Source organism: Drosophila suzukii, chromosome 3, assembly GCF_043229965.1.
Source record: "Drosophila suzukii chromosome 3, CBGP_Dsuzu_IsoJpt1.0, whole genome shotgun sequence".
Taxonomy (NCBI): domain Eukaryota; kingdom Metazoa; phylum Arthropoda; class Insecta; order Diptera; family Drosophilidae; genus Drosophila; species Drosophila suzukii.
Window position 1 is genome coordinate 10825286 of NC_092082.1, and position 22631 is coordinate 10847916.

Sequence of the window (22631 nt, forward strand, 5' to 3'; positions counted from 1 at the left end):
GATATGAGTTATATTTTTCCCGATCCGGTAGCACCAACAACTTTTCTAACAGAAATGTTAAGATGCAACGTTTTCTAACAGAGACAGAGGAAATTTTCTCTGCCACAAGATCAAATATGTCCAGTACATACATACATATTTAAAAAAAAAAGCCATATCATACTAAATAAAACGAATACATTTAAAACACTTAACGGTTTATGGTTTCAAGTTCCGGTTAGGTATATTATCAAGTTGTTTTGTTGCGAAACATTTTTATAAAATTCAAACAAAGCTTCTGGAAAATCCATTTTGGGTAGTAAGTAACAGAACTTTTGTCATCAAGTGCTGTTATTTAACAGACCGAGGATAGTAAAAAGGGGAGTCCCAGCACAAATACACAAACAATACACTTGCGATTTTCAAGAATCTCTGGAATCTGCATGCCAAAACTCTAGCTTTTATAGTTTTCGAGGAATCAGAATATATACACTTTATGGGGTCGCTATCTTCTACCTGTTACATATCTTTCGTCGAATTTAGTATTCCCATTACTCTACGAGTAACGCGTATATCCAGAATTGTATCAACTGTCAATCGATTAGATAATTGGATTCTGTAATATTAGCTCTTAAATCGAGCAAAAACGATTCTTTGAAAAAAATTTTGAATAATACCTGAACACAGGAAAGACATATTAGTCTAGAAAAAGTGGTTTTAAAGATTAACTTTTTTTGGCTGTAAACTAGTGTAGTAGAAAGAATAGGAGAATTTTGAAAATATCAATGAAAAACTTGGCTATGAATAACAGGGCCCAAGCATAGGCAAAGGCAACTTGAAATCATAAAAGATAGTTTATTATCAGACTAATCCCTTCTCGGTACTATTAAATAACTCAGTAAACAAACAGTAAATACACCACTGAGGATCGTTGGAAGTATAAATATTGCTATTGTTTGATTCAGCACTTTTTTCTTATCTGCACCGGAAAGACAAAATAAACCAGACCCTTTAGTTTATTTCTTCAGTTTATTGCATGGACCCTTCTCTTTCGGTATTATTAAATTACGCAATAAACGAACAAGACACAGACACCACAGCATAAGCGGATCCACGTTGGCGATTTGGGCGGTCAAAACCCCTCTTGTGGTAAAAAATGTCAGACAAATTTTAGAATCCTTAACGCTTGCAACAATGTTTTTTTTTTTACCGCCCAAGAACCAAATTCTAGGTCCGCACTGCTCCAAAGACTTTTTAAGAGACTTTTGCTGATTTTGCTTGATTCATCAGTTTTCCCTTATCTGCACACAATTCCTTCTAGAAAGACAAAATACGCGAACGCTGGAAATATTTTTATCAGGGTATATACTCGTACATAAGTATACTTTTTATTGAAATAGAACATACACATGCTTTTTGTTGAAATAAAGAAAAACATTTTGGTATTATAAAGTGCATATAAATGATTAGTTCTTTTCAAAAAGGTTATACAACTGAAATCCGTTGTTATAGGAGTAGTATTGTTGTAATTTTCCGTAAGTAATTGTAGCGTTATGGCGACAGGTATTTAGTTCTCGTTCGTTTAGACGATCAAAGATATTGTGGCCGTCGGCTAAGAAGAAATCCAGTCTGCCAGCATTGAGGCGAAGTAGCAATTTACCCCACATCTCCACCAACAAAGGACCTTCGTCGCGTTGCCAGTTAACACTTTTGAGTTCATGAAGGAGCACGGTTTTCAGCATGTAACTGGACAAATGCGGGAAATCGGTGCAATTAGCATCGCGTAATCCCTTCATGAGGCGCAATACGTTCTTCATATTGTAAGAGCCCTTCATCATTTCGCGTTCCCAGTGGGGGGCACAAACCATAAAAGTGCGATCGTCGGAGCTCCTCGATTTCTTTTGCGGAATGGCGAACCAAGGATGTTCGCTACGCACCTGATACGAAACCGGTGGATTAGCCAACGGCCACTGAGAATTTGTAAACTCGAAAGCCGGCACTAGATCGAAGGATATAATGCGATTTCCACACTTGGCCTCAATCGAATGGGCGCAGCCGTATCCCTCCATTGTATACGACACAGTATACGTATTATAACTCCTGCTACTTTGAAGGCACAGAGTTGGATTGAACACCTTCTTGAAGATACCACGCAACCAGCCCTGAAGTTCCTGGCGACAAATATAGCCACCAGACACGATCGGCGAATGATTTCCTCCAGGTGCATACAGGAAGACAAACCCATTTTCATCTCGTTCCGGGGTGATTTGGAATGGGAACTTAAGCTTCATGTGCAAATCAAATTCATCGGGAGTCTTCAACTTGACGCGATCCAAGTAACTTCCTGATGGGGTTAATTGAAAATTATAGATAGAAATATAAATATTTACAGGCTTATACTAAACATACCAGTTAGGCTCAGGCCGTCAAAGGCACTTCGAAAAGTTGAGTCCTCCTTTTTTAGCTTCTCAATCACTTGGTTTTGAATATCTATAGCGTCCATCGTGTATACACAACGATCTTCGTCAGAAATTTGCAAGTTCTTCAAAATGTCTTTGATTTTATTCTGGGGACTCATGGTTGCACGACTTATTCTTTCTTCCGAACACAAGTAAAAGTTAAACTTTCTTGTACAATTTTCAGAACTCGACTGTGCCCGCTTGTGCTGGGACTCCCCTTTTTATGCTTTCGCACCGCACGAGTTCTTTTCAGTTTGAAATCCGAATGCCAAACGTGAAAACAAAACGTAAGTGTCAGCAAAACGTAAGCCACCGTAAGTGTCAGTAAAAAAGGGAGATAGATAGGGTATTCGCTAAACTGTTGAATTTTGGTCAGCTGTTAATCAGGACCCAATTGAATTCTCTAATAATAACGCAATCTAGGGCTCGAACCTTGTTACCGATAGTTAGTAAGGACTCGAACCATATTTATAGAAAGAACATGCCCTGCGAAACATCGATGTTTGGCCACCTCTAGGCAACAGCTGTTCGAAAGAAGTAAATCGGAATCGCTTCAATTGGTTTTGATTTTTTATTTTTGTGGGCCAGCAACTCCTGCATTGGAGTCGGCGGTTGCGTAACAAGGCGCTTCTTCCTGGTTTCTGGCTGGCACTTGCACTTTCAGAATGGCGTTGGCGTTGCGCGTGGCCCGATTGGCCTCGGTTCCGGCCAACTGCTGGCCCCGGGATCGCCGGCCACTGTTACACCTGTGCAGCAGGTGAGAACGAGAACGAAAGCCTGACCCCAATTCGCAATCAATCAATTACAATTCAATTACCCAGTGATAGCAGAAACTACGCAACAAAGCCCGAAGCCGCGACCCCGCCGGCTCAAATCAAGCGAAATGTGGCCGCCGAGATAACCAGCGTGGGCAAGGTCATTTACGAAACGGGCTGGGATGCCAACAAGCCGACCGATAAGCCAAAGGTCCAGAAGCCCAGCAGCTCCTCCCCCCAGCAGCCGGCGCAAGGAGCGCCCGAGGACGAGAAGCGCAAGGAGCTGGACACCGTGAAATCCAAAAGAGATCAGATGCGGGACAATATGCAGGACTACATATTCACCCGCTACTTCAACTATGTCAAGAACTATGACAAAGTGCTCGAAAAGAACTTCCCGAAGGCCATGCAGCTGTACCGGGTGTTCTTCGATGGTGTCAAGGACTTTTTTGGCGACATGAAGCGCTTCCTGAAGATTGCCCGCATAGCCAATGATTCGCCCCAGGGAATCAGAGCCCTGAATCGTCAGGAGCTGGAGCTGTACATGCAGATGCCGCGGGACATGATGAAGGTGGCCCCGGCTTTAATTGGCTGCTCCCTGCCCATGGTGGGCTATGCATTCTTTCCTCTCGTGTAAGTTGTTATCCATTTGCTAATGATCCTGGCTAATCTGGACTGATCTTCCTTAGCTTCTATTACCCCCGCTCCTTTCTCACTGCCCACTTCTGGACTTCGCAGCAGCGCTCCGAGTTCCTGAGCTACTACATGAAGCGGCGACTGTGCAACAACAAGGACGTCTTTCGCTGCCTGCAGGCCAAGCTCAAAGCGACCGCCGCTCATCCCAAGCACTTGGCTTTCGCTGATATCCTGGGACAGCTGGGCAGCGGCACCCACCCCACGCCAGAGATGCTCATCGATGTCAAGGACATATTCGCCGATGGACCCTACTCCCTGCTGGGGATGTCAAGGAAGCATGTTGTAGGTTTAATAAGACAAATGGAGGATGCCTATGCCTAATCCGCTTATTTGTAGAGAAACCTAGTCAACCTTCATGGCCTGCCCAGCAGCATCTTCAAGCGACATCGCCTTCACGAGCACGCCTTTCTGGTCCACTACATGGACCAGGCCATAACCCGCGAGGGAGGCGTCCACAACTTGACTCCGGAGGCTCTGCGCTACTCCTGCTATCTGCGCGGATTGAATCCCGACAGCCTCAGCAGCGAAGTCATGATCGAGTGGCTGCGTAAGTGGGTCAAGGTGTCCACATCGATACAAAGCGAACATATCACGCTGTTCCTGCACTTGCCCATCCTGCTGGGCTACAACCATCCCAACAACTGGAAGACCATCTATGGCAAATGCCCCCCTTGAGCGGGGGCCTAGTTTGTTTTTCATTTGGTAGACTGTGCTTTAAAGATTGGACTGTTTTAAGATCATTTTGTTTCTTGAGAGCAAATAAAACTGTTAAACCCAATAGAAAAGGGGGCTGTGTGCGTGTGTTTTTCCTAAAAATAACACTTTCTTTTATTTTTTCCATGGTGGTGGATGTTCATCAAGCAGTTACTTTCGTTAAAGGTAGTGTTTTTACTTCTTGGCCGCGGCCTTCTTGCCACCCTTGGCCTTCTCGGCACGCAGACGCTCGCGACGATCCTTCTTCAGGACGCGGGGAGTGCCGTCAGCCTTGGTGCGCTTCTTCAGTGTGTTGAAGGCGATGGTCAGCAGCTTGTTGCGCTGGCGCTTAGCATAACGCAGCTTGAAGCGGTCAAAGTCGTTCAACGAGGAGCGCTGCAAGGGAATACATTGTGGATTAGTACCATTATTCCAGTAGTATTTGCAACATAACTAGCTAGTATTGTATTCAGATAAAATAAAATTGGCTTCATTTATGTGTCAGCCGGCAATTCCTATCAAGAACTTTCAACTATCATCATGTGCAGTTCAAGGAGGTAAGCAACTAAGCAGAGAAGACTATGTATCGCTAGCACGAGAAGTAATCTTAATAATAATCAAAAAATAATTGTCAAAAATTAAAGTAGTATCACATTTGTATCATCTTCACTATGACTTTGCTTAAAAAAAAACACAAATATTTACATTTAAATTACTAAAAATAGAGGAGTTAAGGCTTTTTAACATTTGAAATTAGCTATTATGATTTAAGAAACCTTAATAGACCGTTACACGTGTCTTTTGAGGTGGTAAAATAAAAAAAATAATGCAAACAAATATGACGCGATTACACAATTACAATAATATAGTACTACGATGATATTCCACAGATAAGAGTTATTTTAAAGGCTATATTTGATGCTACTATACGAAATTTCAGATTTTTGTGTACATTTCCTTCTCTGCCTAGACCTCCATCTCTCCTAAAATTAGAACTCCTGCTCCTGGACTCCGTACATACCTTGCAGATGTTCTGTGCCTTGACGTACCAGGGGCTGACCTTCCACTGGGCCTTCAGGTCGCTCTCTGTCCAGGCCTTGCGCACGATGCGCGTGGGCGCGGTGTAGGGGAACTTGATGCGGTACTTGGTCAGATGCAGATTGTTCAATCTGTATTCCTGACGGGGCACGCCGGTCAGAGGACCATCGACCAGAACCTGTAGAGCAAAGAAAACCAGGTATAAGTTATGGTGTTTCATACATTAAAGGTTAAGGCGACACAGCAACAAACGCCATGCCTGCTTGCTTGCTTTCAGTGGGTTAAACTAGCTTCATTTATGTGTCAGTTGGCACTTCCTATCAAGAAGACAAATTATCATCATGTGCAAGAGCTCGACATTCGGCGATTTGTTGCTGAAACTCCCTTCTCGTCAGGAAATGATGCACTTACTCTGTTTTGGTCGATGACGTCGACGATGGCCACCAGGCGCCCCTTAAGGGGACCTGCGGAGGCCTTGGCAATGCGACCAGTTTGTACGAATCTCTCGAAAGGCTGCAAGCAGAGAAATGCCCATTAGAAGTGGCTCGAAATTGTTAATTTCAGGTGCTGCATGGCCAGCGCGTTGCTTGTGTTGGTGTCTCGTCCACCACGTGAATTATTGGAAAGGCCGATTCCACACGGGATTTCATGGTCTCTGATTTGTTTTCTCTTTGCACACGTTCAACGCACTGACCCGTTCGCTTGGCCGCCAGGCTTAATTCATCTCGGGTCCCAGGGACCGCTTAATTTTCACATTTTTCAACCGAACTGCAGAAACCTTCGTCGATTCTTACCATGACGCTAACCGGAAAGAAAGAGAAGGAAAGAATTTTTTTGACAGCACAGAGGGAACATGGCGTTGTAGGGTTGCATTTCGGACAGTGTTGTAAAGCACAAACTAGTAGGGCCATAGACTGAAAACAATTGAGGTGGTATTTTTAAATCTGGCGTTTGAAGCCTTACTAAAGACGCAATTTCGGTATTTTTGAAAAAATAAAGTAGGTATTTTATTTTTACAGGTGGATGGTATATTATCAACAACAGCAGCCGCGGAAATAAACAAAATATTGAAAAATAAATTCATTTCCTGGTGCTAAATTACTTGTTGTTAGCTGGAGTAGTAGTGTACCTTGCCCGAAATGGTTTACATACACTTCCCCAGCAATTTAACAGAAGAGGAGCAAATGCTGCAGGCCAAGTACCAAAAACTGAAGAAGAAGGTGAGAAAAAACACAAAAAAACTATTTCCCCTTGTTTAAGTTCACTATTAATTCACTAGAAAAAGGCCCTGCAGGCGCACAAGGCGCCCAAGCCGGAGCCGGAGAGCTCCCTGACCCTGAAGCGTCCCACGGATGCGCGGGATGCCCGCGAGGTTGCCAGGAAACTGATCAAAAGCGGAGCCATTCCCGCCATCCAAAAGCAGACCAAACAGGATCAGACCTCCTTTAAACGGCCCAAGGGCCAGGAGAGGGCCAAGCGATCGACCTCGGAAACCAGTGTCGCCTCCTACCAACCCTTCTCGTCCACCCAGAACGACGTGGCCCAGGAGACGATCATCAGCGAGATCATCAAGGAGGAGCCGCGACGCCAGAATCTCTACCAACACTTTGCCACCGAGCGGGATCGCGAAGAGCGTGGCATGCCCGAGAAAGTGCCCATGGACACGGCCCAGCCGGAGAAACCTCGGGCCGGAAACACTATCTTCGTGTCCGGCAACAAGGTCACCGAGGATTTCCTGAAGAAGACCTTCAACGACTACGGCACTATTGTCAATGTTTCCATGGAGATTGAGAAGAGGTAAAGATATTAGAAGTTATTTTAGCTCACATGATAGATCTATCTATAATCTATCTTATTTACATACTCCTGCACATGTGATAATTGAAGAAGTACAGAATATTCCTATATCATTACTTACTATGAACCTAACCTAACCACACCTTCAACTCCTATCCAGTCGCGGCTTTGTATCTTTCGCCAAGCCCGAGTCCGCAGATCGGGCAATTGCGGAAATGCATGGCAAGAACGTGAATGGCATCAATTTGCAGGTGCAGCTGGCTAGACGTCAACCCCAAATTGAGCCGATCAACGACGCCTCTTCGTCCGCAGTGTGGTCCTCCATTGGTAAGTTTATAGTTTGATGACATAAACCAGCAATCACACCCCAAATATTCCACCTTTTAGCTGCCAGCAAGTCCCAAAAGGGCAGCCACAAGGACCACCGCGAGATGGTCCAATACGATGAGGATTTCTTGTTGTAAAGATCCCATATCTTGAATACTTAGCTTATACATTTAGCTATCCTCTTACACATTGGCAATGAAAGACATTTCCGATTATTTTATATCATTTTGCTTTATTGAAAATACGCTTCTATATATTTATGTATATATGTTCACTTTCTGGCTAAGTACTCGCATTTCAAATTATAACGTTCAAATGAATTCAATGAAAAAGAGTGTATGTTTTGTATATTAATTCCTACATTTTGATCTAAATTAAACAACAATTTGTTCAACAATTGAATCTCTCGTTTTGCCTTATGTGGTAGAAAAAATGAGCAAACAAAATAAGTGTTTATTGGATTAGTGGTCCTCGCTCCTCCTTGGCATGAAACTGAAAACGTCTAAGTACATAGTTAATACATGGTCGTTGCTTCTGTTGCTCTGCTGATTTCATATAGATCTCTATATCGTTGGTAGACAATGTTGAAAAATGTTCCCTCTATGTTTCTCTGGTTAGTACAAGTTAGATGTCGGTATGTGTCTGATGATGGATCATTGAACTGGGATTCTGGTTTCGATTGTTTTGTGTGACTAGTAGCACGGGCACGCCCCTTGCCCTTTGCCCATCTCGTCCATCGCCGCCCCCCAATGCACGGCGCACCTTTCCTAAAGTAATTTCTCGTTAGTATCATTAAGGCCTTCAAGTTTCGAGCGGACACCTGGCCGCGTTTAAATTCGTTTCTCCTCCCCGCCAAGATGCTTGGCTAGATTCGATGCTCCAAAATGCAAAACCGCCCCAAAGGATAGCAAAACCAGGATGGGACCCCCCACAGCCCCTCACGTCTGCCGGCCGTGCTCGTTTCCGGGCGGATTAAAGTAATCCCAATGGTGTGTGTGCACCTGTCTCCCGGTTAGCAGGAATACCAGCACTCCGAAGGTAATGAGGATGAAGAGGACCATTAGTGCGGATACGTTACGTGGCGCCTGCTGTGGCTCCACTGCTTCGCCGCGAACGTAGTGCGTCAGCTGGTTGATTATGTTCACGAGTTCCAGACTGCAGGCGGAGATGAACTGCCGGCCAGCCTGGACCACCGTCTTGGGCTGATCCCCGTCGTAATCCTCTTCCAAGGGCTGGGTGGCACTTCGGGTGCGAGAGCGACGAGATCGCGATCGTGGTCGCTCCACCAGTTGCTCCTCTAAGTCGGAGCCCGATTCGGGTTCGATGTGCTCCTGGACATGACGACGTCGACACTTGTGTGGTGCCTTTCGCTCGGGTGGTGATAAGGCCTCCGCCTGCTCCGCCTCCGCGCTGCGCTGGAGGTTGTAGAAGGCCAGTGGAGCCAGCGACTGGAGGTACTCGACACTTGGATAAGCCGCCGGTGGTGGAGGCAATGGCAACAGACCCGCTTCCGTCTGGGTCTGTTCATCCAGATTAGCGATCGGTGTCGATTGCTCGGTGGTCTTGCTATGACGTGGTGGCTTCACAGGCAGCTCCTTCTCAGAGGAGGCTGGTTCGCTGCTGGCCTGCCGACTGGTCTGGGTTTCAGTGGTCAGCAGGGAAGGACGCTGTTCCCGTACCCGCTCCACAATGTCGTCAATGAATCCAGGCGGCAGTTCGATATTTTGCACAACCAACTGCCCGGATTTGCACTCCAGATCGTCGGCTTTGATTTGACTGCCATGTAGCTGGGAGACTTGGATCTGGCCAGCCTGCAGGGCATGGACTCGCAATCGTTCTACCTCCAGTTCCGCCAGATGACTGGGGAACTGTGGCTCTGGCGGGGATTGCACTGTTTGCACGGGAGTAAGCTCGCGGCTGGACTGCTCAGCAATGGCCAGCACAGTGGTGGCAATGGGTTCAATGGCGGTGGTGGACTTGCGGCGTGGTGGTGGCAAAGGTGCCTCCGTCAATTCCTCCTCCTCCTGGTCTCCAAAAGCGGGTTCTGTGGGCAAAGTGGCAACAAACTTAAGCTCCACTTCGGCCTCGGTGGGTTCGCTAGCGGTGGATTTCTGAATTGGTTCCTCAACTGCCGGAAGTTCCGACTCAGACTGGGGCTGTTCCGTGTCGGAGAGGGTGTGCTCCTCCTCGGAAAGAGGCTGTTCTCCCTCGGACAACGGATGCTCATCCTCGGAATCGTGGTAATCCACCTCGGAGGTGGCCTGCTCTTCCTCGGATTGGTGGTAATCGATCTCAGAGGCAGCCAGTTCCTCTTCCGAAAAGGTTTGCTCCTGCTCTTGTTCTTGCTCAAGGTCCCTCTCCTTCTGGCGGTAGTCAGACAGCTTCTTTTCCAAGGATTCCTTTAGCTCTTTTTCCAGAGCCTCCTTCAGTTGCGCTATTTCCTGTTCTTCTTCATGCTCTGAATATTTCTCCTCTTCGTACTCGCTGTCCCTGAGCGTGCGCTCCACTTCATCATCCTCCAGCCGGCTCTCGAAATCGCTCTCCAGCTGAGCCTGCTGTAGTTGCTCCACCGCCGCATCCAAATCCGCCGAGCTGGCAGCATAGTCACTCAAGGCCACCTCGCCGTGTTCATCCTCCACATCGGATTTACTCTGTACCGAGCTGTCCGAGAGCAAGCCCTCGCGACGCAGTTCCTCCTCCTCCCGGCGCAGATCGTCGTCTATCAAATCGGCGGCACTGATGGGTCTCACAATCAGCGAAGCCTGCACCGTGGCATCATCCTCACCAGCAATGAGACTGGGCGTGGGCACACGTCGTTCGATGATCACCGCCGACGAAGGAGTCTGCGGGCGACTCAGCGACTTGGAGCGATCCGCTTGAGAGGAAGCGCGAGATCGCTCGGACATGCTGCGCTGGTTGGCGTCCCGGAATCTCTGCAGACCCTTGGCCAGCTGCTCGTCCTCGGAGAGAACTCGGGATCCGTCCACCTCGTCCGCCTGCTGCTGAGCTGCCTCCACGCTGCGCAAAAGGTCCTCGAGGGTTTTGTTACCCGATCCATTGGAGCGTCGCGGTTCGATGATCTTCATGTCCTCCGTGATCTCGAACTCCTCGCACACAAAGTCATCGGGCAAAGGATCCGTCTGCGTGGACACCTCCACCTCGAACTCACCCTGGTCGTAGCTATCCGCCTGGCTGGAACTGGCCAGTCGTTCGCTGTCCTCGTAACTCTCCAAAGGCTGGCTTCCCGCTCTCGTGGATCGCTTCTCGCGCGGAGGACGCGGTGGCGGAGGCAGCGGGCGGAACTTCATCTTGTTAATGACCGCGCCCGACTGCAGATTGTTGCGATCTAGGGCACCCGGCTCCTCGTAGTCATCCTCCTCCTCCGGCTGCTGTTTCTGCTGCTGCTCCTTCTCGTAGCTAGGGAAAAGGTTTAAGGTTTAAGGAGGATTAGATAGAGTCATGGGATTGAGTTGGGCAAAACGAAACTGAGCAAAAAGCCAAAGGCAAAAGCAAGAAGAGTCAGTGTCTGTGTGGTGAACTGCTTTATTGTGTGTGGAGTGCGTGTCTCGGGGGGATCGGATTAGTGGCTTAGCCTAGCCTAGTCTAAAACTTAACAACAAAGGAATATTAAATAAAAACTTAACAGAATTGCATTCGAAACAAGTTAACGGCAACCAAAAAAAACGAAAAACAAATCAAGTGGTCAAAGCTCAAGAGGCTATACTCTTACTTCGACTTGATCATCAGGGGAATCTCGTCCAGACTGGCCGCGGATCTGCGCCGTGGCACCAGCGGGGAGTCCTCTGTGGGCACGTACTGCTGTGGCGGTGGTGGTCGAGCCGGTGGCGGCGACCCCCGAGAGCCACGGATGCTGGGCAGCGTGGCGAACCGCTCGCCCGGCGATCGGGTGAACTTCTTCCTGCGGGCAGGTGGTGTGGGCTTCGGCAGTGGCTCTTTGCGGACCACCGCGTAGCTGAAAGCGGGCAAGAAAGCAACTCCTGGCATTCTATTGTGAGGCAACGGGGGGCTCCTACTTACCCATCGCTCTCCAGCATCTCGATGACGAACTTCTCGTCGCTCTTGGTCCGTGGCCCCACATTCTCGTTGTCCTCCAGCTCGGGTCTGTACTTTATGTGCCCGTCCAGGATCAGGGAGTCGGCACCACGCGAGGTGCGGTCGTCCTCGGAACGCTGCGTGCGCGCCGATGTGGCGTCCGTGAATCTATCCGGCGTGGCTAGCGGTATGTGACGATATTCGTGTTCAGTGCGATAAACAATTACCTGGAAACGGAAAATAGTTTTATTAAACAGTCTCTAATGGTTTCTTAATAATATGAGTTTGAAATGTAGCTATAATCACAAATGGTCAATTTGTCAATGTCACGTTAAAGTTATAGTTGGTTATCTGTCAAAGAAAGTTCATCAAAGACAAATTCCAAGTCATATACAAACACTAACATTATATTAGAAAACTATATTTTTCCGCAATGGCAATTAGAACTTAATGAAAAAAGTTAACTTGACATTGAGAAATTTGCCCTTAAAGCTTAAAAGTAATACTCACATCTTCGTGTGGCTGCAAAAAGGTGTTCGATACTGATCTACCACCGAAGCCGTTGATGAAGGAGTCCGCATCCTTGTCGACGGATGCGTCGTCCCTTGTGCGTTTCTTCTGGCGCCTCGGTGCCTGCGGACGGGGCTTCTGTCGCTCCTGCTCCAGCTCCTCCTGAATCATCGCCGCTGCCTTGCCGCCGAGATCGAGGTTATTGAGTGCCTGCTCGGACTCCGTAACCGGTTGATCCCTGACCGGAGGTCGAAGGTACTCCTCGTCGTCGTCGAAGTACTGGATGCTGCTTCCCCCATCCTGGGGTATATCCTGGCTGCCCTCAATGGAGTACTTGCTGCGACTGCGTGCTTTGCGAAGTGGTCGCTTTGGAGTAAACTCACTGCCATTTTGTGACATGGAGAGATCGTCGCCGTAATCACTGCGCTGGAACTCCTGAGAGTCAAACTCCGGCTGATAGTTGCGATGCAGGCGACGTGGCTTGGCCGGCGGCACATCGTAGTCACCATATTCCGCCGGAACCTGTTCGGCGGAATAGCCCACGTGCTTCAAGGCGTTGGGCATGTCGTAACCCTCGCGGATGGCCTCACTGATGTACTGGCGCAACTGGATGTTATCCTCGGAAATGCCGCGCTTGCGCAGGAAGAACTCGTCATCATCGATGGGCTCCATGACAACCTTTTTGCCCGAACTAGCTGTGGATTGAGCATCCTGCCGGTCGTGGAACTTGTAGAAGCCAGCCTCGGCCTCCAATTCTGCTTTCCGGAGCAGCTTGTTTTTTTGAATATCCTTCTCCGTCCAGCCTTCGGCATCTCTGCTGTCCTCTGAGCGCAGATCCGAATCTTGGTGCACCATGGGCCGGCGCTTGAACTCCCTGGATCTCTTGCTCGAGATCTCGTGGATGGCACGGTTCTCTTCGTCGAATTCGGCAAACTGTTTACTATCCGCCACTACGCCTAGAATGCCCATCTCCGGCTGAGGCTGGGCCTCACTGGCCGTGTCCTCGGTGCCCTCTAAATCCTCCTTCATCCGGCGTTCCAGGGAGGATTCCCGGTCGAAGCTCTCCAGTTCGCTGCCATATCGCCGATATCGTGATCCCTCGCTGTCGTTGTAACTCACATCTGAGAACTTATCAGCCCAGCGGGATCGAACTGGTCCAGGTCCACGATCTCCTTGAGGTGAACTGGTCGAGGTCTGCGATGGTTGCGTCTCCGTGCTGGGAATCACACTCAGGCCTTCTGTTCCCAACGATGACTCCGTGGCCACAGGAATTGGCTCCTCCACTGGCTGCTTTTTGCGGAAGGCTCGTGGATAGGTGCCAAAGTTGAACTCGAACTTCTTCTTGGGCGTTGGCTGGGATTGGGTGGGGGATGCAGTGGCTCCGGTGCCTTCTGGTGTCTCATCTGACACCACTTCACCCTCATTCTCTTTGAAACTCTTGCTGCGACCCAGCTTTAGGGTGGAGAACTTCTCCGGAAACTTAAACTTGGACATGTCCGGCTTGTTAAACTTGGTGAACTCTGGTCGCTTTAGATCCTTCAGCTTGGACATATCTGGTCTCTTAATCTCGGGCATCTTGATCTTGGAGAACTCGGGAGCCTTGAAGCGCCTACGATCCTTGGCCTTAGCCTTGGGACTTCCTGAAACTGGTTTCGGCTTCGGCTTGGATTGGAGACGGGTGCGCAATTTTCCAGCCTGCAGACGGATGCCATCCTGCATCTTCTTGGTGCGATCCTGGGCCGAGGCCATGAAGCCCTTGCGACGGTTCTCCGGCTGCAAAGGCAGCTCCTCCAGGGCGCTAGAGTCCACCTGGCTTGTGTGGATTTCGTAGTCGGTGCGAGATTCGGTGCGTGGCGTGGTGCCGCCTGAACTGAGCGGGGCATCGATCTCCATGGGCAACTGCAGTTCGCTTTGGGGGCTAAGTGCTGGCGAGGATTCGTGCGCCGGCGTCACGCCCACGGGCTCGTATTCATGATCACTGGAAAATTAAGAAGGGTTTTAGGGATAAGTTTGAGGAATTTACAAGTGAAATGCTTCATTGTGTGTGGAGTGCATATCTCGGGATGGATCGAATTAGACCTAGACAAATGTTCTCTATATTATTACCATATTTACCTTTCAAATTGCTTCTCTTGTTCATTTTATCACGCCCCATTTTCGTTTCTTTCCCGATTCAAAAAATATAGGGTTCGAAATGATCAAATGTGTTGACATAAACTTGCAAGTTGATGCCATTAAATTCTATTAATGTTATCAAATAGAGTAAAATTGTACACATAAGAAATATTTTTTGTACACACTCTTATTAACACATGTTTAACATCTTGCTTTACTAAAAATGTTTGGTAAAAGTTCAGGATGCCAAGAAATTTAAATTTTATATGACTAACCAGATCCTAATTTTTACTCGAGAAATCGGCCCATAGTTAAGTTTTTTTGTATGCATAATAAGCACATAACATTACTAATAACGTAGTGTTCTGTGGAAAACCATGTAAATTTTCTATTCTAAAGAATTTGTACGATTATAAAAGAATCTTTGGGTGATCCCGGTGGAGACGCTTTGGATCGGGTGCATAGGGCTGAGGATTGATATTTACAACATGGAACATGTAGTGTAGAAGCGGTTGGTTATAGAAGGCCTGCTGCTGCTTGAGTGTCGAGGTCGGGGGCTCGGGATCAGGGACAGAAAAGGTGGCGATGGCTTACCGAGTGAAATAGGTCCGTTCGAGAAAGTCTCTGTGTTCTAATTGCTTTTGGTTCAGGGGCGAGTTGGACTCGAAATCCGCGAGGCGCGATTTGCGTTCGTCAAAATGGAAACTAACCGTCTTTGTCATGCGGGCCGCCCCGAAGAGCTGCTCCTGGGATCGGCCCAAATGGGAGTTGCGGTCGTGCGACTGGGTGCGCGGTTCCCGGAACGAGGTCTTCCGCTGGACACCGAAGCCCCGCTGCTCGGAAGGGGCACGATGGTGTTGGAGGGGTCGATAGACATGGCTGCCACTTCCGGATATCTGAATGGGCACCGAGATGAGTGGTCGACTGCCCCCCAACGAAATATCCCTGCTGGCGGAGTCCCTATGTCCGTAGCCCGGATCCGGCATCTCGATCTCGCTGGAGTAAAGGTTCCTGTTGCCGGCCATAAAGCTTCCGCCGCTCATGCTCACACTCACGCTTCCTCCGCGGGGCACAGCGGACACCACCACGGGTGCAAAGGCCTCACTTATGTCCACCGACGCCCTCTCGGAGGCGGCAAAGTCCTCACGACTGCTGTACATGGTCTGGGCACTCGGCGGCGGAGCCGGTGGCTTTGCTGGACGGGCACAGTACTGATCCATGTCATCAACCTTCAAGGAGAAAGTCTCGGTCACTCGAACCGCCAGAGGTTCCGTCTCTTTTCCCTTAACTCCCGCCGAGGAGGTGGTTACCACCGACATGGCCTGGGGCTTGCTGCGCGAAAACACGGATAGCAATTTCACTGGCGATGGGGATTTCTCCTGCCTGGTCAACTTTGGACTGGGTGTGCGAGAACGTTGTGGAGCCGGTGAGGGTGACTTCTGGCGCGGCTCCTTGGCGCCAAACATGGATTTGAAACGCGAGGTATATGAACTCTTGACTTCTGGCGATGCATCCTGCAGGCTGATGGCAGTGGGAGTAGGAGCAGGAGTAGCAGTGCTGGTCACAAGTACATTCTGTTGCTGCGGTAACCATTGGGAAGTCCTTTCCGGTGAGAGTTGCCTCTCAGGAGTGTGCTGGCGCTTGAGGATTTGCTGGCCAGCTTGTTGCAATGATGGTTCCGCCGGCGAGGGACTAGTTGTCCGACTGGAGGGCAACTGAAGAGTGGCCATTACGGGCGGTGACTTTGGCCTCCGAGGCGATGGTCTTGGGCTCCGACTGCGATGCTCCGCAGCCTTCTCCTCCTCTTCACGTACCAACTGATCTATATCCACCACTGGTATATCATGGACGATCTCGATTTTAGTCAGTTCACCCACTTTTAGGGGCACTGCGCTGAGATCCCCTCCAATGGAAGGTGGTCGTCTGGTCTCGGCTTGGATGTTGTCCCTGATTCGCACGATGCTGTGCTCCTGGGCGATTTGCTCCAACTCAGCCACTGTCTCGGCCAAAGGATCAATGGGTGTTACTGTGGGTTGGTAGGGCGATTGCAACTGCTGGAAATCGGATTCCACAAGGAAGGAGGGACGCACTGGGTCGATGGGTCGATTCTGAGGCAGCATATCGCCCGAAAACTGGTTCTCTTTGTTGGCATCGCTGGGACGCATATAGTCGGTGGAAAGTGGCGGCTTGGCAATCCGGAAGTCCTGCTGCGAAGGAGCAGGGGAGGCTTGGTGGGAAGGGAAAAGCGGTGGTTGGTCCATCAATCCCGGAGTAGCTGTGGCCGGTATGAGATTAAGCTGCGGTGGGTGCAGCGAACCCGGCACAATGCTGGCCTGGAAGAGATCGGCATTGGATGCCCGACGGCTGGTGCTGGCCGAACGACGCCCTCCTCCTCCAGGTGCTCCACTGGGTATGTTGATGTCCGCACAGTAGAGATCCGTCTTAGAGTTTCCGGCCGAGATGCGGCGCAGGGAGGGGCCACTTCGCATGGAGAGTGTATCAGGAAAGCGGCCCATGCTGCCGGAGGATAGTCCACCCATGGACAACTGACGCCTTCGACCGGCCACCAGGGGGCCCCCTCCCTGATGGGGGCCAGATATTTGTTCTGGTTCCGTGGCATCCGAGATGCTGCGCACCACCAATCCCCGCGAGCGGGCGGTCTGCTCCAGCTCGGGATAACGCTCCATGAAGCTCAGGTCCACCGAGGGCGCCACATCCGCATGACTCACCACCTCGAAGCTGTGGGTGGACAGATCATCACGCAGCACATTGAGATGGGCAGGTGGGTACTGCTCCTCGGCATGGCCGCTCAGCCGTGAACCAGGACGCGAGTCCACGGGATTCACTCGCTCCGGGAGCAGGGACTCGCACATGAAGTACTGGCAGGCGCAGCGGACGTCCAAGGAGGCTCCACTGGCGCTCTCCTGGCGGGACACAAAGTGACGCTTCTCGGCGGGCAGGGCGCCCACAGAGGCGGATCGTCGGGAGTTCAACATGGCCACCAAACTATTACTTGCTCACTGTCCCCGGACGTAGTGCCTCCTTCTCCTCTACTCCTCCTCCTCCGTTTCTCGGCAATTTCAGTGCTTTTGTTCGTTTTCGTTGTGTGGTCGTCGTCGTAGTCGGTGGCTATTTTTAAGCACCACCAGTAGCAGACATTGAATTTATTTTTTGCCCCGAATTCGAAATACTTGCGGGCCCCAAGAATTTCGCTCTATTTTATGCTGGGTGTTGCAATCGTTCGAATTGGTTATTTAACTGAGTGTTTAATTGTCATTTATCGATACCGGGCTTTGGAATATCGCTATGTCGCTGTCCCTGTCGCTCGCATCTGAGATGGTGTTCGGGTCCCGTTATGTATACGTGCTTGTTTGTGCGTGCGCGAGCGCGTCTACATCGTTGCGATTTTCGGCCAGGACTGAATAACAAGAGAGCTTTTCGCCATTTGCGCGACACAAATTTGTTCGACCGAATTTCTTTTTCTTGTTCGAAAGATGAAAATGTTTTTCTTTAAAATTAGCAAAAACACACACAGTAGCGACACGGATTAGTCGTGTGATTGTGTTGGTTGTGGCGACAAAACTACTTGCCTGCTCATAATTGCGATCGTGGTGAGTTTGTTGGGGACTGGGTTGACTGAGGGGGTGGGCGGGCATAGGATAATGGGGAGATTAACAAGAAGGAGGAGTAACAATTAGTCGCTCGGCCTGCACTTTATCGTTCTATTTTTGGGGGCCTTTGCTCTGCCTGCCGGAAATCTTCTTGTCATTCGTCGACCTTTAGCGCGCTAAATATATACTCTTCAATTTGGCGTTTGATGTTCGCCCGACAAGCGTCGTTTGTCGTTTCTGGCCTATCCATGTAATTACTTGTTGGAATTCGTCCTCAGGAAGCGGACGTGGCGTGACCTTTGGGAGTAGTTGTCAGATGATCATGGAGTCAATGAGTCCACCCATTTCCGTTCCCACCACAAATCCACCCAAGTCCCCGCACATTCATGTACACACATATTTATTTAACCAACACCGATGGAGGAGTGAAGGGGACGCACACATTGTAGTAGGGAAAGTGCAGGGGGTGAGCACAGTAAGTATCGGTTAAAAGAAACTTAAAGTCCTTTAGTTTTAAATTCTAGTAAAGAAATTTTAAGTTTAGAAATTAGATTTGTATCTTAACATTAGAACAATACAAATTTACCCTATACTATTCAGTTTCTTCAGACTATTTTAATAAATTAAATTTAAATACAAATTTTAATAAGAGAGATTCTTAAGGACCCTAGTCAAGAATTCGATTTGGAATGAAATATTTAGTAACCGAAGCGATTTTTTGTCTATTTGATCCTTCTTCTTATAAGTAGAAGAAGGCAAAGTTAAACAACTTCACTTAGGTAGGTTTTATGTATACTTTATATACACTTTTTATGACACATTTTGAAAAGGTCAAAATGCACTATAATGCTATATTTAAAACGGAAGTTCCAACTTCAAGCTAAAGCATCTGATAACCGATTATCACTGTACCCCCGAAGAGGTCTTACCTTAGGTCTAAATCATTTCAGGCCACCCTTCGCCCATTACCAAAACTTATTGGTAGTGCCGGCACTGCAGCAGCAGCAGAGCGTCCAGGAGGCGGATCGCTTGAACCGGATGCGCCACGTGCTGGGATTGTGTTGGTTGGTGGTGGTGGGTAGTGGTTTACCAGGGGTGTTTGTGTCGGTGGTGTAGTGGTAGTCTTGGTACCGTGGTGCACGGGCACGGTGGTGCTTAGTGAGCCGGCGGCGCCCTCTGCCTCCGCCCGCAGCTCCAGCTCCACCTCCAGCTCCCGGCAACAGGGTTAGTAACAATTTCATGAGCAAGTCAATTAGGTTAGAGCCTCTGCAAGATGGTTAGAGCAACAGCAGCCGGTTTGGGGTTGTGCTGAGTGTTAGTGTCAAGCTGGGAAAGTGGTGTTCTTTTTGTGCCCCCCACATTTGGAGTCTTTCTTCCACTTACCTTTCGCTTTTCCACCTGGCCGCATTGGTGGCCGCCTCCAGGACATCCTCGGGGAGCTCCACATCCTCGCGATGCGGTTCTGCTTCGTCCTCGATGTGGGAGAAAGTCACCTTCTTGTCCGAGGGCGCTGGCGAGGCCTCCTTCTTGAGGGAAGGACGCAGATCTGGACTGACCTCCATGGGCTCATCGCTCTCTTCGACAACGGGTGAAAGTTGCGCCAGACGGGCACGCTCCTCATCCGACGATGTTGAGTCTATGGAGGAGATGGGAGCAAACAGAGCGCCTGGCCTGCCGGCAGTCACCTGTTCCTCCTCACTGCTGCCCATGCGATCCAGAGGCACTGACTTGGCCGCCTCGATCTCATCGAGGGCAAGATTGTCCTGACGCGTTAGGGACTTCTTGAGAGATTCCAGCTCCAGGATGGGCTGCTCTGCCAGTTCCTGAGCTCCAGCCTGGCCAATCTCTTCGTAGACGTGCTCCCGCCGGATGCGCGGTGTTTTCTTGGGCGGGTCCTCCTCGGTTTCCTCTTTGTTTTCCAGCTTTTCCTCTGCCTCGGCTTCTGGTTCGGTCACCTCCAGTGTGGGAGCCTCTGTCTCAGTCTTGACCACTGGCAGCTCAATGATCTCCTCGGGCTCGGGCACTCTTCCGCTGCCACTGCCACTGGGTTGATCCTCCAGCAGCTCCTCCTTGGTCCGCTTGCGGCAGGGCGACTCATCGTATTCCACCAGCTCCAGGATTTCGTCAGAGTCCTGCTTCTCGATGAAATGGGGGATTTCGCCGCGATCCGACTTTGGCGAGGCCTTCAGCTTCATGATCTTCTGCTGCTCGCCGAGCACAATCTTCTCGTCCTTTTTCAAGGTGATCCTCTTGATGTTCAGCCGCTTTTTCTGGCGCTCCGCTAGGCTCTTCAGCTTCTTCATGATGTCGAATCCCTGCTTGGGTTTGCTGCTCTTGGAAGGCTTCTCGGTGTTCGGGACTAAGGATCCCGGCGGCGGGGCGAGTTCGTGAACGCTGCTCTGTCGACTGGGATTCGCCGAGTTTCCGGGCAGTGACTGGGCGTCCTCGTGGGTGCGACCGCTACGCCTGCGCCGGATCAGGTCACGGATGTGGGCCAGGCGATTCGTCTTACGTGGTCGGGCGTGGCCTCCAACCGCCAGCACGGAGTCGGAAACGCAGGAGATGCACTCGCTCAGGGCGTCCTCGTTGTGCTGATCCCGTTCAGACTCGGTCTCCGAGTCAGAGGACTCCTCGCTGCTGTCGTCGGTGGTGGTGGCTACCGCCTCGTCCTCGGAAAGGTCCTGAATGTAGCGCTCGGTCTCCTTAACCAGCACCTGCTCGTCGTAGCGCACCTTCTTCAGGGACTTGGGGGATTCGGATTTGAAGCGCAGTTCTTGGGACTTTCGCAAGAGCAGCACAATCTCCGGCTGCTCGTCGGGTCCAAGTGGGCGTTTGTACAGATGGGTCCAAGGATATCCACCCTATGAAGGAGCAATAAAAAAAAGAAAAGAATTTGAAATTATATTTCTAAGAAGAATTTAGAACTAATCAATATTACAAAGGAATTTATACTTAAGGTAGACCATTACCTAAACATTTTTGGCACTATTCAAAGTAAAAGCATTCGATTATTTTAATATTTTGATTGGGGATGTTTCATTAAGAAAAACGAAAGAGCAAAATGTTTCGAAACCTCAAATGTATAATTACTTGTTTCGTTTTTTCTAAAATTATTTTGAGTGAGTAATGCTACATATTTCGTGAAACGACGAACGAACACAAGAATTATATTCGGAAAATCATTTTACAATGGCCTTAGTTTTCAAGTTCATAATTCCCTCATCAGGTGTCACCTTTTGTGCTATAGTAATTTCTAATTGGGGTTTGCATCTGTCTACAAATAGTAAATTCTTTAAGATAATATAGCATTCCTCTTTAAAGCTTTTAAATAACTAATATAAAATCGGACATATGTTGGGGGAATTGAAATAGATAGAAAGAAATAAGTTTTTTCACTTATAAAACTTGGTTTTGCTTTGAAAATGTTATTACCAAAACTTTCTACCTTTGAAAAGATAACGGAACTGTTATAAAAAATAGGGTTTTTTACTAATAACATTGGGTATTTCGTAAAGAAATAGTTGGATATATTATAGAGACTCTCTAACATTGGGGATCATCAACTAAAATGCAAAAAAAGATCTTTCCTAGTAAATTGATATATTACATAGTTTTCGACCCCTTGACTCACCCGTTCCTTGGCTCGCTTTAGATCCTCCCAGCGATATGTTTGAAGGGGCACTGGGGGCTTCTCCTGGCTGCTGTGCAGAAGGTACTTCTTCAGGGACTGGTAGTACTCCCTCTTGCAGTCCGCCGACAGTCTTTGGGCATCCGTCTCCTCTGATCCACTGCCTCCCTGCGGGCGATTCTGTTCAATCTGGGGCAGTGAGTCGATGAACTCCTGGCGTTCCTGCTCCTCGGCTTCGGTTTTCGGAGTGGGTACCTCCACGAGCTTCAGTTCATTGGCAGCGGCAACAAGTGGCTTGGGCTTTTGGTCTTCCTCCGCCTCAACCGGCAGTTCCAGGATAATCTCCGCCTGGGGCTTGTTCTTCAGGATGCCGGTCAGCTCATTCAGCTGCACCTCGACCTGCTGGGTGAGCGAGCTGATCTCCTCGCGATCCCGCTGGACCTGATCTCTGTGCACCCGCTGCGCCTCGTCTACATCCCGGCTGAGGGCCTGGATCAGCTCCTGTTCGATCTCATCCACCAGCTGCTCGGCGGTGCGACGCACTTCCTCCGATGGAGTGGCCGTCTCGTCGACTTCGGCGATTTGATGGGTCGGCGCTGAAGTTTCCACGGGCTGTTTGGTCTTGGCCCCGGCTGGTTCTACCTCAATGACCGGATCCGAGTCATTGGTGTCTACCTTGGAGGTGCCCTGCTGCAGTTCCTGCTCGAAGGGTGTGAGTTCCCGTATACCCACGCCACTGGCCTCGTCCGCGATGCTCTCGATGAGATGGGACTCGAAGTCCAGGAGATGGGAGCCACCCGGAGTGGTGGGCACTGTATGCGGCTGCGGGGCCTCGATGTAGTTGTTATCGAGGGCCAACTTTAAGCTGGCTGCTTTGGACTCCCTTTCCTCTAGCTGGGAATCGCTGGCGATGCCGTTGATCAGGAGTATGGTCGGCTGCTCAGTGGGGCCAGTTCCAGCTCCAGGTAGC

General features: G+C 49.4%; 5 protein-coding genes across 13 annotated transcripts in view; 2 read left to right on the forward strand and 3 right to left on the reverse strand.

The window, feature by feature from the left end:
• Positions 1 to 1327: 1327 nt before the first annotated feature.
• Positions 1328 to 2647, reverse strand: LOC108012585 (cyclic GMP-AMP synthase-like protein). Its single transcript, XM_017078002.4, has 2 exons — positions 2389 to 2647; positions 1328 to 2323 (listed from the first exon to the last, which is right to left on the reverse strand). Exons 1-2 carry the CDS (start codon positions 2555 to 2557, stop codon positions 1446 to 1448), a joined length of 1047 nt encoding a protein of 348 aa, XP_016933491.3. The 5' UTR covers positions 2558 to 2647; the 3' UTR covers positions 1328 to 1445.
• Positions 2648 to 2948: 301 nt separating this feature from the next.
• On the forward strand, positions 2949 to 4674 carry LOC108013473 (LETM1 domain-containing protein 1). The gene is made up of 4 exons (XM_017079355.4): positions 2949 to 3195; positions 3260 to 3826; positions 3883 to 4171; positions 4226 to 4674. Exons 1-4 carry the CDS (start codon positions 3104 to 3106, stop codon positions 4562 to 4564), a joined length of 1287 nt encoding a protein of 428 aa, XP_016934844.2. The 5' UTR covers positions 2949 to 3103; the 3' UTR covers positions 4565 to 4674.
• Positions 4675 to 4688: 14 nt separating this feature from the next.
• RpL14 (ribosomal protein L14) overlaps positions 4689 to 22631 on the reverse strand; it is a 30525-nt gene continuing 12582 nt past the window's right edge. For 4 of the 5 annotated variants that reach the window (XM_070997026.1, XM_065864151.2, XM_070997027.1 and 1 more), the window contains exons 2-4: positions 6032 to 6133; positions 5604 to 5798; positions 4689 to 4978 (exon numbers count right to left, since the gene is read on the reverse strand). In XM_070997026.1, the coding sequence (XP_070853127.1) occupies positions 4778 to 4978; positions 5604 to 5798; positions 6032 to 6133 (498 nt within the window). In that variant the 3' untranslated portion in view covers positions 4689 to 4777. Of the gene's footprint in view, positions 4979 to 5603; positions 5799 to 6031; positions 6134 to 6414; positions 6547 to 22631 lie in introns of those variants that run through there. The other variant, XM_065864149.2, reaches the window with a different exon arrangement.
• Positions 6618 to 8141, forward strand: Nelf-E (negative elongation factor E). Its single transcript, XM_017078289.4, has 4 exons — positions 6618 to 6840; positions 6900 to 7417; positions 7578 to 7744; positions 7805 to 8141. Exons 1-4 carry the CDS (start codon positions 6760 to 6762, stop codon positions 7879 to 7881), a joined length of 843 nt encoding a protein of 280 aa, XP_016933778.1. The 5' UTR covers positions 6618 to 6759; the 3' UTR covers positions 7882 to 8141.
• Positions 7957 to 22627, reverse strand: LOC108012828 (microtubule-associated protein futsch). 5 transcript variants are annotated; one of them, XM_017078282.4, is made up of 6 exons: positions 21665 to 22627; positions 19417 to 20894; positions 12308 to 14285; positions 11783 to 12024; positions 11475 to 11717; positions 7957 to 11161 (listed from the first exon to the last, which is right to left on the reverse strand). In XM_017078282.4, exons 2-6 carry the CDS (start codon positions 20334 to 20336, stop codon positions 8683 to 8685), a joined length of 5862 nt encoding a protein of 1953 aa, XP_016933771.3. In that variant the 5' UTR covers positions 20337 to 20894; positions 21665 to 22627; the 3' UTR covers positions 7957 to 8682. The 5 variants fall into 5 exon arrangements, with proteins under 5 accessions (XP_016933771.3, XP_070853125.1, XP_070853126.1 ...); XM_070997024.1 differs by lacking the exon at positions 11475 to 11717; XM_070997025.1 differs by lacking the exons at positions 19417 to 20894; positions 21665 to 22627 and adding an exon at positions 18963 to 18984.